The sequence below is a fragment of the Typopeltis vanoorti genome, chromosome 16, assembly GCF_054136105.1.
Source record: "Typopeltis vanoorti isolate ZY-2024b chromosome 16, IOZ_Tvanoo_1.0, whole genome shotgun sequence".
NCBI classification, from domain to species: domain Eukaryota; kingdom Metazoa; phylum Arthropoda; class Arachnida; order Uropygi; family Thelyphonidae; genus Typopeltis; species Typopeltis vanoorti.
The window spans coordinates 27151193-27167285 of NC_143564.1; the positions used below are offsets into that span (position 1 = coordinate 27151193).

The window sequence follows — 16093 nt, forward strand, 5'->3', positions numbered from 1 at the left end:
ATTTTGTTAAGGTTCATGACAGAATACAACATGGAAGACTGTTGCATAAATTGAAGAATATTTGTTTGGATTATAAAATATTAGTATGGTTAAGAGAATGGTTGACTGACAGATATCAAAAAGTGGTATATGGGGAATGTGAGTCTGCATGATTTAAAGTAACCTAGTGGTGTACCACAAGGATCCTTGGTCCACTGTTATTCAGTCTGTACATTAATGATATTGGGAAGGATTTGACAGGCGGCATACAACTATTTGCTGATGATGCAAAGATAGGTTGGGTAATCAAGAATGCTGTTGATATTCGGTACTTGCAGAATGATTTGAATAGTCTGGAATTGTGGATAAGCAAAATGGATCTCAGTAAATGTAAAATCGTGCACTTTGGCATGATTAGACATCCAATGTCATATTATATTGGATGGGATTGGTGGGATTATGCTAGAAGAAACTGATCAGGCTAGGGCAGAGTTTCTCAACCTTTCTAAGCCCAAGGACCAGTAAAATGCCTAAAACTTACAGAGGCATAGCTGGGTGGAGGGGGAAGGGAATGATCCACCCCGGTGGCACTTTTTTTGGCGTTTAAGAAATCTTGCCATACTGTCTATAAAACAGCAACAGAGTGATGAAATAGACTTCGACAATGTCATCGATTTTACAAACAGAAAAACAAAAAAAATAACAGTTTAAAATGCTGGAATTAAAGTTTTACTTCAAAAATAAAGTGTTTTTAATTTATTTCCCTATATCATTTTGACTTTTTGTAATTTTTTTTAAAAACCTATGTAGGAATTACCAACATTTCAGAAAAACCGTGCTATTTATAACATAATAAATCTAAAAGCATGTTTTGAATGCATATGGAAACACAATTAAATTGGAAGCAAATGATTAAAAGTATCATCATTGAACAAAGTTTTGATTTTTATTAAACTAATAAATAATATGATATAATTATGTTATTACTTACTTTTAATAAGATGGTTGAGCTTCTCAGCCCTTGCAGAGTTGCTGGATATCTGGCTCAATATTGGTCAACTTCTGTCGAAGATCGGCGCACACACACACACCAAGACGATTTCTGTATTTTGTTTTTATTTGAAGGAGCGATGAAAATCCTTTCTCACAAAGATAGGTTGTAGAAAACCACATGACGATTTTCAATGCTTCTTCAGATAATTCGGGAAATTCAAAATCGAGTCAAACCAAGATCATGGAATTGCATTTTAAGTCCACTGTCACTTGAAAGTTCAATTAACTGTTCTTTTTTCGATAACGAAAGGTCATTCTTGTGACTGCAAGCCTGAAATGGATCACAAACCCACAGAAATTTCTTATAAAAGTTATTCGGAAAATGTGTTTCAAAGTTCCCTTTCAGATTTTTGAGGTGGTCACAAATCCATTCCAGAAACTCAGAATCAACAAAAATATAATTTTCCACTAAAAAGGATTCAAATGTTGGAAAAGGTGGAAATTGTCTGTCTTTTACATAATTAATCCATAAAACCAGTGTTTTCTTGAATGCCTTTATTTTGTCGTATGCATCAAGAACAGTTCAAGAATTTCCCTGAAGGGAGAGATTTAGTTCATTTGATTCCGAAGAAATGTCTGAAAGATAGATTAGTGTTAATAACCATGCTTCGTCAACAAGGAGTGATGCAAAATCAGAGTTACGTTCATTTACAAATAATCAAACTTCGTGCCTTAACTGAAATAACCTTGTTTGTACTTTTCCCCTGGAAAGCTAGCAAATTTCAGAATGAATCAAAAGGTGTATATATTCACTGCCTCCTTCATCGCAGAGTACTGAAAATAACCTGTTATTTAACGGTCAAGCTTTAATAAAATTAACTAGCTTTACAGCGTTGTATAGCACAGTCTTAAATTCTGGTGGCATTCCTTTGGAGGCTAACTTCCCTCTGTATGAAACAATGTACTCAATTCATATCCGGAGCTACTTCCTTGACCATAGAAACAACCCCACTATGCCTGCCTGTAAGTGCGAGAGCTCCATCTCAACAGAAGTTTATACATTTTTTGCCCACTGGATCCCTTTGTGTATTATGTAATTATTGAGAATGTGAAATATTTCTTCTCCAGCTGTTCGGGATGGCAAAGTTCTACAAAACAGAATATGATCATGAATGTTGTTATCATGCGCACATCTTACATAGTATATCAACAATGCATCATTTGTAACATCAGTAGTCTCGTCTATTTGTAATGTGTAATAAGGGCTCTTCTTAACTCTTTCAATTGACTGAGATTTTACGTCACCTACCATATCATTAATTCTGCGACCGACAGTGTCATTTGAAAGAGGAATCAAATCAACATATTTTAGTAACTTGTTGCCAAACATAGTTTTCACCGCATCTTTCATAGCTGGATATAGCAAATTTTCCCCAATAGAATGAGATTTCCCTGTTTTCGCAAACTTAAGAGATAGGATGCTTCCAGCGCCTTGCTATTAATGGAACTCATGGCCAAAACTATACCTTTCCCATGATTTAACGCCCCTAAGCACCACTGAAAAAATCAATTGGCTTATTTTTCATGTCACAATGTTTAGTTTCTAAATGTCGGAGTTTTGCAAGTTTCATGCACTCGTTCAACAACACTTCATAACACAAAACACACTTTCTGAGGTTTCTGTTCACTTTCATCTCCACACCAAGTGCATCTGAATTCCAAATATGAACTGTTATATTTCCTACTGTATTTTTTCTTTGAACTACTTGTTTCTTCTACTTTAATAGTATCAGATTTACAACACATGTATCACACATGTGTTGTAAATCTGATTGTTGTAAATCAAGCTACAACACATGTATCACAATTAGGGTTAGCATCACCAGTTTCATTTGCTCTTCTTTTCAAAGTCCTAGTCCACTTTTCCATTATTAAAAAACGTTTCGAAAATGTCAAAAAAAAAATGTTTCGAAAATGTTATTTATTCCATTATGGGATCATGTCCGTAATCCCATAATGGAATAATAAATAACATTTTCGACTATACTTTCGAACAAGCCAGCATAAAGGTTTCTAGTTAGCAACAATGCATCATACATAATGGCAACAGTGCATTCAGCGGTAGCCTCCCTCAGCAGTTGGCATGTGGCTTTAACAGTTCCTCTGTTGATTTTAGGTTTTTAAAAAATAGGTTATTTGTGTATTTATCGTTAAATATTTTTGCGATATTTTGTGCTAGATGGCCTGTACAGGCTCAAATAAAAAACCTAGTGAATAATCACAGAAAAAGAGTCGAGCAATTGATCTTGAAACAAAGTTGCAAGTTCAACGATAAGGTCCTATTGGTGATTGTTGAAGTCTCTTCAACATGCTGAAGGAGGAAGCAGGACCCAATTACGACTACGAATTCAATGCTTCTTCCGATTTGTTCATGAGATTCAAGCAGCGTTTTGCACTGCATAATGTGAAAATGTATGGCGAATCTGCAAGTTCCAATGAGAAGGCTGCCAAGGAGTTTGTGGAGAAATTGGATAAAATTACAGAGGAAAATTATTTGCCACAGAAAATATTTAATATGGATGAGACCTTCTTGTTTCAGAAAAAAAATGCCTGAGCGGACAATTCATCCACCAAAAAGCTAAAATCTATGCCTGGTTTCAAAGCTCTTAAAGACCGTGTTACGATTCTGTTAGGGGATAATGTTGCTGGATATAAAGTGAAACCATTTTTGATATGGCACAATGAGAATCCATGAACCTTCAAAAACATCAGGAAGAATACTCTTCCTATTCAGTTCATTAGCGGCGATATAAGAAGCCATGGATGACTCAAAAATTGTTTGCAGATACCTTAATCAACTGTAATGCGAGTAAAATGGAAAGCTATTGTGTGAAAGAAAATGTAGAATTTAAAATTTTATTAATTCTAGGTAATGCTCCAGGTCATCCATCTTATATCGGTGATCTTCACCAATTTCAAGGTTATGTTTCTCTCTCCAAACACTACTTCATCGATCCAACCGATAGATCAGGGAGCTCTTGTAGTGGTTAACACGTTCATTGCCAAGCTGAAAATTGGAATTTCGTGTTGTGGCCAATTTTTTTTTACTTGATAGCGACGTCCACGCGATAACGCGTGATCGGCCGAACGGTGAGAGCTCGCATCGCGTGATTGGCAATGAACGTGTTAAGGCTTATTATCTACAGAGAACTTTTTCACAAGCCATTTCTGCTACTGAAAGAAACGACCAGATTCTCATACAATTCTGGAAAGCATTAAATATTTATCATGCTATTAAAAATATTGCTAAGGCTTGGGACGAAGTGATTTCTCAACGTGTGAGTGGCATATGGAAAAAGACACTAAAAAGGTTCGTGCATGATTTTGGTAGTTTTCAAAAAAATGAAGACCTTTATAAATTGAGTGAAGAAATAGTGGGCCTAGCAAACAATCTCAAAGTGAATGATGATGATGACATAATTCCACTCACAGAAATTGCCCCTGGTGACCAACAAAGAATTGGTCGAACTGGAGGAACAACGTACTGCAGAAGAGGAAGAACGAGAAAAGGAAGAGGGAAAAGAGGAACAAGAAGAGGTAGTTAAACAATTTACAGTGAAGTGGTCTTGCAGAAATGTCTCTGCAGTTAGCAATGTTCTCAAAATGGCTGAAGACATGGACCCCCAATGTTGAACACTACTTATTAGTAGAAAGGAAAGTACATGATGTGTTTGTTTGCGATAAAAAATTTATGATGAAAAGAAGAGGAATAAGCAAAGCACAATGAACATTTTCATCAAAAAAACAAAGATTACAGAAGAGCCTACAATCTCTGGTCCTTCACATAGGGGACGTGATGAAGATGCGATTGTGGAGGAAGATTTGGGTCGTTATTCTCCTGTTTTATAGTGTCCCTCTGTAATGCACAATACAGTTTTATAAGGGGCTTAAAAATTAAAATGACAGTATACTTATTACAATTAATCCCTATAACACTGTTGATTTAATGTATCAACTTACATCCTGCTGGATGGAACGGAACCCCGTCGAGGGATGACTAATTTGAATGGGCAGGCTTTAGAAACCAAACTTAATTTTCTGATCAATCAGAAAATTTAAGTTCAGGAGTCATATCAGTGAGTTAACTATAAAAAAATGTGCTGTCTACTATTTAATGAAGGGAGTATTAGGTTTGTGAATTTTAGAGACCCCCATATATCCTGAGTCAATTGACATAAGGTTTAAGCTTTTTGGTAATTTCTTTGGGCCAAGATGTAACTTTTTTTAAATAATTTATACACTTCTTTCTTTTGGCATTTTGAGGGATCTCAATCTATAATCTGACAAGTAGATGAGTCTTTAAGAAGATGATTCATTTTTCTGTTGTAATCTGCTTGGTTCAAAATCAGAGTTGTATTTCCTTTATCTGTTATAATAAATAAATTATAACAATCATTTATTTATTCCTATATAACTTTTTAAGGACTGATATTTCTTTAGGTGGAATGTCATTCTTGGGAGGCTTGAATTTCGTTAGAATACTAGCCACATCCAAACAAATGTTGTTAGCCAGCAAGTCTATAGATAGCACATTCCACGCTAGTCATTATTTCCAAAACTGATACTTTTTTAGAGCGAGATGACAAAATTATGCCCATGGTTGTGTTGACTAAATCCATTCCGATAATACGGTAATCAATGATGAGTGTTTATTATTATATGTCGGAAAATTAGCTCTTTTTGATGGAAAATTCTAGTTTTTAGTGGTAACTATTTGGCTTGTACAACAGTTGGAAAATTTTATGTATAAAATACGTGAATTTGCATGTTAGTGAAGAATTTGTACATCGCCTTATTCCTTTCTCCCCTTCAACATGAACTAACTCTTCTTGGCACCATGCTAGCCACGGTTCTTGCATCTGTGGTCGGACAGTAATGTCCTTCCATGAGTTGAATAACCATGAAGTTAATTTAGATAAGTCAGGCTATCAGATCTTTGGTAAATTAATGCAACCATACTTTATTATTAACACCAGACCTCCATGGAATCTAAAGACTCATGTTGAGGTCAGGCCAATAGTTTTGCTGCATTTTGTTGATGATGTGTTCACTATTTAACCTCATGGTCCAGACACCAGCCAACATTCTAAAATAAACTTCACTATAGTCTCCTCTTTCTAGATACACTAGTGACAACTTCTTAATGGCTCATTATCCTTTTCCATTTAGAGAAAACCCACACATATATAGGAAGGTATTTACATAAACCACATCACCATCCTTCCCAACATTGTGGAATCCTCAAAATACTACTCACCAAGCCATGACTATTTGTTCTAATGACAGTCCCTGAAAATGAGCTCAGAGAGCTTCCCAACACCTTTTAAATCTATAGATAAAGACTACAAAAATAGATAAAATACTGCATGTGATCCTATTGCTCCTACACCCAACACACAGAGGATCATGGCAAAACTATTCCCATCCCATATGTTAAGGGTAGATCAGAAAAAACAGCCAAAGTTTCTGCAAATATGATCTCCATGCTGCTTTCTGCCTTTTGTTCAGCTTAGCTTTAGGAGAACAGATGAACCTTCATTTGTTCTCCTAAAGATCAACTGCATTCTCTTGAACATCCTGGAGTTTATAAAGTTCCCCGTGCCTACAGTTTAGCCTACTTTGGACAGAGTGGTGGATCAGTTAACATCTGCCTTGAAGAACACAAAAATTACATCTGTGATCATCTGTATGACAAGTTGGGATTAGCAGACCATGCTCTTGATACTGCTTCATATAGGATTAAAATGAGGAAAACATCTATATTACACATAAGTCGTTATAGGTCTGACATACTATTATCAGAATCAGCATCGACACTTTCCAGACCTCAACAAGTATGGTTGCATTAATTTATCAAAGATTTTGAGGTCTGATAACCTGACTTCTCTAAATTAACTTTATGATTATCTGGCCCATAGAGGGAAAACAGAACTTATGTCCTTACCCATGCAAGGACATATCAGTTCCGGTTTCTATTAAAATTTGAATTGTTTTCCACAATTACTTAGTTCAGCTATGTGTGCCTCTGATGATGCTAGGTAGAAAACCAGCAAAATATTATTCATCTCTTGGTGTTTATTTACACCATGAAGCATTATTATGAATAATCAATGATGCCTAAGCCTTTTCCATATGTATTCTTGGAGTTAAATTTTCTCTCGTTTTACTTAAACTTATTGAAAGTTACACAGTAAGAAACAGCAGTTATTTTAATGATTGCTACATAATAAAATATACGATGACTGCATTAAACTGTTTTCTTACCACTCCAATTGCTTGAGTAAACTGTTTCAGCTGAACATGACACAGGTGAATCTGATATTTTACATCAACTTCTGAAGTTATTTCCTATTAAATGACAATTTGCAAGTTAAAAATGATTTCATAATTACCTATGCAAATAAAAGCCTAAATCATTGAACTAAATAAATGAATGTATAAATCAATAAAAGCTAATGAAATTTTGAATTCTATGGAATTGATCTAGATATTTCAAAACTTTATTTTGTATCTTTGTCCTCAAGATGTTTATCACATGAAAAAAAAAAAAAAAGTTGAAAGGTTAAATTTATGTCTACAAATTTAAACAAGTTTAGTTATGTAATACACAGGAGTTTATTTTATATATATATTAACAGATAATATAAGCTAAATGAGTGGTAAATTCATACTTTAAAATCCAGAAAAGGCAAACAAAATATGTAAGATTTGAATATATATATATACAATAGTTCTCCAACTAAGTAGACTAAATTTCACAATACTGATATTAATCATAATCAAAACTTACTTCGTGCTGGGCAGTATAATACCTAGACAGAAATTTTGAAACTATACCTGGGTATTACGTGATACTTCCCCCATTCCTAATAACAGCTAAAATTTAAAGAGAACAGATTCCATTAATGAGGAAATTTTTAACCAATAATGTTACAATGCCTCTAGATTCGGAAAAGTGGACCATGCCCATATAAAATATTCTTAATGTGGGCTTAGGAAACAGCAGTAGTAAATAAATAAATAAATAACTGTGCATCTCACATTCCCTCAATATGAATATTAACCATCTGAATGGTGTGATTAAAGAAATTTCATCTCCACAACAATGTTTCTGAATGATGTGCAATTTACAGACTGATCTGATCATTCAATTGATAAGATCGATTTACTGATATGCACTTTATTTAACCCATTTATGCCTCATGTTCCATTAAGAGAAACAAATTGTATGAACTTGCATTAGAACAGAACACAGGGAAGTTGATCCAAATGTGCTGGAAAGATGGACTGGAGAAGCAGCAAGAGCTTAGTTGAACTGTGAACAGAAAAAAAAGCACGAGGTCTGAAGCCAAAAATAATACTGTAAGAATAAATGAGAGAAAGAGCATAAGCAGATAATTTTTTAAAGTGGTTCAATAATAAGGGGATACGTCCCAAAAAGTACTACAAAATCTTGTTTCCCTTGTGTGAAAATTAATATTAGTAATACTATCACAATGCAGAAAGGGAAGGTTAAAGAATTGATTGTTTTGGCTGGAACCAATGACTTGAGAGGTGAGAAGTACTGTATAAGGGAATATGTGCAAGTTATTGGAAGAGACAAAAAAAAAAGAGTGAGAGGGAAGTCTGTTGTCACACTATGATAGAGGTGAAGTGAGATGGAGGACGATAATTCAATAGGCAGGTTGTGCAGAAGGAATGATGTGACCAGACCTATGGCCTGAGTTGGATGGACTTAAAGATTTGTACATTGCTGATGGATTGCACTTAAATGGATTTGGAGTTAGGTGTCTAGAGAGAGCTTTATTCACCGAGCAAGTGCAAAGTCAGGAAAACTACTAAAATTACGACAGGTGCACACAAGCATGTATGAAGGTACCCACTCTTGCCTCTTGTTCCTGATACTTCCAAATGCTGAAGTTCTTATATACTAATGCCAGAAGTATCAGGAACAAGAGGCAGGAGTTTTTGGCATTTATTAGTGCAACCTTGTAACATTATACATTGGTGAGACTTGGCTAACAAGCAGATGATGTAGTTACGAGGATAGAACATGATGGATTTAGTATTTTTAGGGAAGATAGTGTAGACAGGACAGGAGTATGGGGGTACTGCTGATGATAGCAGATGAATTTCTGCCAACAAGAACAGGAGTCAGTCATGCAGACAGCAGTTCTTTTGAGTCCATCTGGTGCGAGAATGAGGCCAGTACAGCAAAATATAAAACTGGTTACTGCTATATGCCAGAGATGATATGCATCAGTAGACTAGTATAATGAGTACAAGTCGAGTAATTATTATGGGTATGGGGAAGATATAGATTGGAAGGAGTAAAGATCACATAGCAGGAAGGAAATGGAATTTATACACTTACTGAGAGATAATTACTTGAAGCAGATGGAGGGGACTCAGGATACAAGAGTGTTAGATCTTAATATAGGATCAGAAGACCTGTTCATAACTAAGATGGATACATTGCTCTGATTGGAGAAGTGATCAAGTGGATTTGACTTGGGAAGTAGCAAAACATGGATATTACAGTTAAGAGGAGGTATATGTGGAACTAGGTGATTATGATACACTTAAGAGGCAGTAGCATGATATAAAGATCTGTAATGAGAGGATATCGAAGTGCATGGGGGATAGTCAAGGGGTATCTGGAGGAAGCAATATCATAGTATATACCCAAGGTTGAGAGGGTAAATGGGGTAGGAGTTTGATGGATGATTAGTATCATTAAGCACGAGCTGTACACAAATAAAATATTGTGGAGGGTATATATAAGGATATAGATAACCAACTAACTCATGAACAGTATAAAGATCAGGCAAGAAAGGTGAGCAGCATGGTAAAGAAGGCAAGATCAGATGACAAAAAAAATCAGCTGAAGAGGCAAAAGGAAATTCCAAAGAGGTTTTTCATAATGTGGCAAGTAGGAGGAAGAATAACTTTAATGAACGCAAATGGCAGAGAGGTAACAGAGGCAGACAAAATTATTGAGCTACTGAGTGATAATTTTGCAAGGGTATAATCACCCAAGTGAAGATACTGTTATAACACAAGTGACAGCGACTGATCTGAGAAAAGAGGTTTTTAAGGATTGGAGGTACTTGGTATACTGCAGAATCTAAATGCAAATACAGCTGTGGGATTGGATGGGATATTGGCTTGTGTTTTACGAGAATGAGTAGGGGAAACTGGCAATGCCTTTGACTAGGCTGTTTAATTTAAGGCCAGATCTGGCAAAGTGATAATTCATTTAAGGATCTAAGTCTGTGGTAGCAAATTATAGACCAATTAGTATCTCAGGAGTGGTGGTAAAATTACTAGAAAAGTAAGTCAAAAAGAGAATTCAGAAATAGGGATGGATAAGAATATAATAGTCTATGATGGGACAGCATAGCTTTCTGAAGGGTGGACATACCTTAATAATCTACTAACTTTTTGTAATAGAATGACCACTGAGCTGGATAAAGGGAAGGACTACACGATGCTGCTGATGAATTTTGCAAAGGCATTTGAAAGGTTACCACAGGGAATACTCTTATGCTAACTGCATCAAATGGGGATGGATAGAGGTTGGCTGATGGACAGATACCAAAAGTAGTATATGATAGAACAGAATCCAGGAAAAAGCATATTAGCAGCGGTGTGCTACAGAGCTCTGTGCTAGGACTACTGCTGTTTAATTTGTACATAAATAATATAGGAAATAATTTGAAGGGAGATATTCAGTTGTTTGCAGATAAAACAAAGTTGGGTAGGGTAATAGTTAATCAAAGTGAAGTGCTTGCAATAGGCTAACAGTATGGGCAGAACATAATGGATGCATGCCAATTTAATGTGGAAAAGTGTCAAGTTATACATTTTGGGATAAAAAGATTACATTTACAAGCTGTGTATCACACTGAGGAACTGTACTCCTGAAAACTGGTGAAGCCAGGGATTTGGGGGTAGTAGCAGAGAGAGAGCTGAAGTTTAGAGAGCATACAGCCAAGTAGCCAGGGTGGCTCACAGGATTACTTAGTTATTAAAGAACACACCAACCAGTAGAGATAAGGGAGCTGTCATCATTCCTCTTTATAAAGCCTTGATATGACCATATCTGGAATACTGTGCTCAGGTCTAGTCACCTAGGTTTTCTGGGGATGAGGAAGTGATGGAAAGGATAGTAAGTGTTCTGTGGAATGCTCCCTATGAGGATAGATTGAGGGTTTGTGAAATGCAAAAACTGGTTGGCAGAAGAAAAAGAGAGATATGATAGAAATATTTAAGTTACCTTACTATAAGGCTTTTATAGGACTGATGCAAGGTAAATGTTTCAGCACTTGGCTAGTTGGGAGGCTAGGTCAGAACAAGAGGTCACCTCTGGAAGTTAGGAAGCAAGGGTATGAGGATTACATTTTTCACTTGGAGAATGGTGAATGAATAGAATGGGTTCCCCGAGTAAGTTATCGCTTTTTATTATTATTATTACACGACACCTCCAGGGAGTCCTAAGATTCATCGAGGGAGGGCACCTACTTTACATCTCTCCATCATCATCTGCACCAGCGCCACTACTGCCTACCACCACCACTAGCATTTTCACAGACAATCACAAACATCCATGCTCATAGTGGGATTCGAACCCACAGCCTTTTGGCTGGAGAGTGGATATGCTAACCACTCAGCCGACCAGGCTGGGTGGTTAGCATATCCTTTGTCTATTAATGGTTTCAAGGAGAGGTATGAAAGATAGTGTTGATAGTTTGGGTATCCCACGATAAGTCTTGCAACTCCATGGAGGTGCCCAAATAATAATAATAATGTTTCCAATTGCATCAGTTTAGAAGTTACTTTCACAGCATCTCATGGTTCTGTGCATAAGGTTTAACAAATATTTCAGATTATGATGAAATATAGCTCACAGACAGTGCTGAAGGAGGAGTCAAGAGCATGCTTAATATACTGGAACTTAGCAGCAATAATCAGCTCACCTTAATGCTCAGTTCTTGGAAGGGTTTTCCCTTTTTTCTTTCTCTCTTTACTCATAGACATCCTTATATAAAAACACTGTTTTGACTTGCCAGTCTCTGCTCCTAAAGAATAGATCATATATTCATCTAATGCAATCCTAAAATGTGCACCTCTAGATTTATATACATGGTTTAGGCCATTACTTAACGCTTCTTCACCTGACAGATAAATCCCAAGCTATATAAGTGATGCAAACAATACAATTACTGCTATTATGGAGTATCAGATTGTTGGTGCTGATAGTGTTTATTATTATTATTACATGAGACTTCTAGGGAGTCCAAGGGCTCGTTGTGGGAAGGCACACTACTCTACTTCGCTAAATATATCTCATCCTCTCCACTACTATTTAATTTTCCAACTACGACACTACTACCATCGATGCCATCTATCGCCCATCATCACCAACAATAGTATTTTTAGTCTGTAAATTGGATGTGTCCTGAAGGCCGATTTGTCTACGCAGGATGAAGAACCCGCATTTCTGGGAGAAAAAACCCTGCTACCACTGTATGAGATCAGCTAACTCAACTTCAACTGAAAAAGCCGATATAAGGCTTCCCCTTGTCATGACGAGAATCGAACCCAGGTCTTTTCCAATTGAAGGGTGCAATGTTGTTCTGCTATTCTTCCAATCACACTACAGTAAGTTATCTAGTTACAGACTTGTGCATTCCACCTTTCAAATGGCTTAGAATCCAGAGAATGGAGTAATTTTAGGGGGTAACCACGAAATATAATTTCACTATCATATGATTTGATATATCTTACACACACACACACAACCTCAACAGGTATATAGGATACTATGATATTACTGAATATTATTACTAGCTACCTATCAAACAATTTTCTCTTAAAATGATCTGTTATTTGCCAGGTCCCAATATCATCAGAACCACCAAATGCATCAACTGGCCTAGATATTCTTCCTCTGAGTCTTTTAGCTTGACATCCTGGCATCAAACACCTACTTGCTAATGTTTCTCTCCTATGCTATTTAAATGACTATACCCACTCAGATTAGTACTGTTCACACATTCTTGAATACTAACAATGTTAAGTTAGTTTTTAATATTTTAATTTTTTATTATGATTCTGACATTTGTCACCTACCCACTCTCCTAATTTTAGTCAGAATTCTAAATGTAGTGTCTGGCCTTCAATTAACTGTTTTATTAATGTCTCTAGCTTTCAAATTAATGGCTGGAAATAACTGTCTGGGGCACAAGGTCCAAACAGTTATTTCAAACCCAACTTCAGATCCATAAGTTAAAATCAGCTTGATATTATCTTGTATACTGCTAGTTCGGAAAATTTCTCTCTTATTAGAGATAAATTTCAATTAGCTCTCTACAACATCAGCTTTCCGTATTCTACCATCAAATTCCTGATATCTACCCTTAGGGAGATGTACAGGATATTATGATAGTACACCATGAAAAAGTTACATCATTACTAACTTCTGATCAACAATTTTCTTCCAAATTAATCTGTTATCTGTCAAGACTTCAACATTGTCAGATCTTACATTTCTGCCTTCTAAGATACTCTTTACTGTACCAATCTTCCTACATCTTGGTCTTTTTCCTGCCAACCTGGCAAAAGAACGCTTATTTTGTTAGTCTTTCCTCTCCCATTCTTAAGTGACGAATACCATCTGAAATCAGATCTACTAACACATTCCTGAATGCTAACAATGGCAAATTCTTTCCTAATGTCCTCCTTTTAATGCGATACTGCCATTGATGTCAGTATCTCACACTGACTCTACTCACTCCACTAATCTTTCTCAGAACTCTCATATCTGTAGTCTCCAGTCTAGGTCAAGGGTTTTATTTCTAACCGAACTCTCGGATCCAGATAGTAAATTATCTGTCTTGCATACAGCTAATTTATGGTTTTGACTAATTTCTTTCTTATTCCATACAAATTTATTCAACTAATTGCCTAGCATACCAGCTTTGCTAATTATGTTGAGTATTATATGAACAAATTTAAAACAGTGACAGCTGCATCATGTTATTCATAGATCAGTGCAAAGCAAAAACTGAGAAAACATAGTATTATTAGTATTTACTTAACTGTATAACTAATGATTTAAAAAAATAATTTTACATGAGAATAAGACTTTCCCATATTTTTCAAGATGAAAGGCAGTTGTTCTGATTCAAGTTTGGATAATGAAACAATCATGTTTCAGACCATAAGATATTGTGGTCAGTATTCATTACATGATGTGCAAAGCCAGATTTCTCAGGTATCCCGTTGATGACATGGGACTGGTGCTCTTGTACTCCTTTTCTCCACTGAACATCCAAGGTTGGCTGAAATAAGGGATGTGACAATCACATGGAATTTGGTAGATGCCAGGAAGAGCCAGAGGGGAGTGTTATCTTTAGATGATGGGAACCATAAAGATGCTTTGTTGAATGGAATAAACATCAAGAGATTATATTTATCAAAAATTCTCGAGATTAGTTCTGAAATGCAAGCAATGCATGGAATAGAGATTCTATGTACTGTTTCCTTATTATTTGAGTTATGGTTCTAGGCATCAAAAATATGTTGTATGGTCCACTCTGAAAAGCCACAGAGTTTCATATATTATTTGATGTTTAAAAGTTCTTGCTGTAGTTGTTTCAGTGTAGAACATATAGTGTGAGCATGATGCATCAAACTTAATAATTCCAGTCTTCTGGCAGGGATGATGAGCTGATTGTTATTTTTGAATATAGCATCCCATCAAGGCAGGTTTTCAATAAACGCAAGTAATTAGGTCACACGAAGACAAGCGTTAGTGTAGAACTATATGTTCTACACCACAATAACTATAGCAAGAACTTTTAAACATAAAATGATACGTAAAACTCAACTGCTTTTCAGAGCAGACCACACAACATATTTTTCATGCCTATAACTGTAGCTCAAATAATAAGGAAACAGTTAGTAGAATTCCTATTCCATACATTGCTAACATTTGGAACCAATCTAGAGAATTCTCACTAAATATAATCTAGTAACAACGGTTATTCCATTCAACACCTTCATGGTTCCCATCATCTAAAGATAAATACTCCCCTCTGGCTCTTCCTGGCATCTACCAAATTCCATGCGATTGTCACTTCTCTTATTTCAGCCAAACTGGACATTCAGTGGAGAAAAGAATACAAGAACACCGGTCTTGTATTGTGGTCAGTAAGGAATAATTACTGACCACAATACCTTATGGTCGGAAATATCTTATGATGTAGTTATAAATTTGAACAACATTTAAAGAAAGTGCTGAAGCCTTGCTCCATCATTCGAACTTGAATCAGAATGACTGCCTTCCACTTTCAAAAATATGGAAAAGTCTTGTTCTAATTACATATAATTAAGTTTTTTAAAAAATAATACAATTAAATAAATGCTAATATTTACTTAATTGTATTATTTACTTTATGATGCAGCTCTCATTTTAAATTTGTTCACTACCTTATATTCTATTACCTAATGCCACTGAAGATTATCAGTAATTTTCAGATCAAAATATAGGGCTTTTTATTAAATTTTATTAATTTTTTCTTGTGTTATTGTGTGCATTTTAAGAAACATTATGGCACAAGTATCCTTACAACAACAAACAGTGTTTAGGTTCTGAAACTCTAAGAAACATTCTATTAAGTACAACAGGAATGAATATAAAATCAGAGAATCAGGTGCATAGATCAGAATTATAATAATTCTTTATCATCAATTTCCTGATATGTACCCTCAATGAGTGTTCAAGCTATTATCACAGCACTACATGATTAACTTTACATGATTATTAATCTCCTATAAATGATTTTCCTTCAAATTAGTCTAGTACTTGTCAGTATTCCAATATTGTCACATCTAACATTACGTTCTTCTTCTAATGCACTTGTAAATGAAGCAATCCACTTAGACCTTGGTCTTTTTCCTGCCATCTTGGAATCAAACATCTGTTTTGCTAATCCTTCCTCTCCCATTCTATTTAAGTGACAATACCATCTTAGTGTTAGCTCTGCTCACACAT

At 35.6% G+C, this 16093-nt stretch overlaps 1 protein-coding gene across 2 annotated transcripts in view; it reads right to left on the reverse strand.

Annotated features, from left to right (window-relative positions):
• APC7 (anaphase-promoting complex subunit 7) overlaps window positions 1–16093 on the reverse strand; it is a 238375-nt gene that overhangs the window by 184343 nt on the left and 37939 nt on the right. For both annotated transcript variants that reach the window (XM_090406349.1, XM_090406348.1), the window contains one exon: window positions 7297–7380. In XM_090406349.1, coding sequence (XP_090262475.1) covers window positions 7297–7380 — 84 coding nt within the window. The remainder of the gene's footprint in view (window positions 1–7296; window positions 7381–16093) is intronic.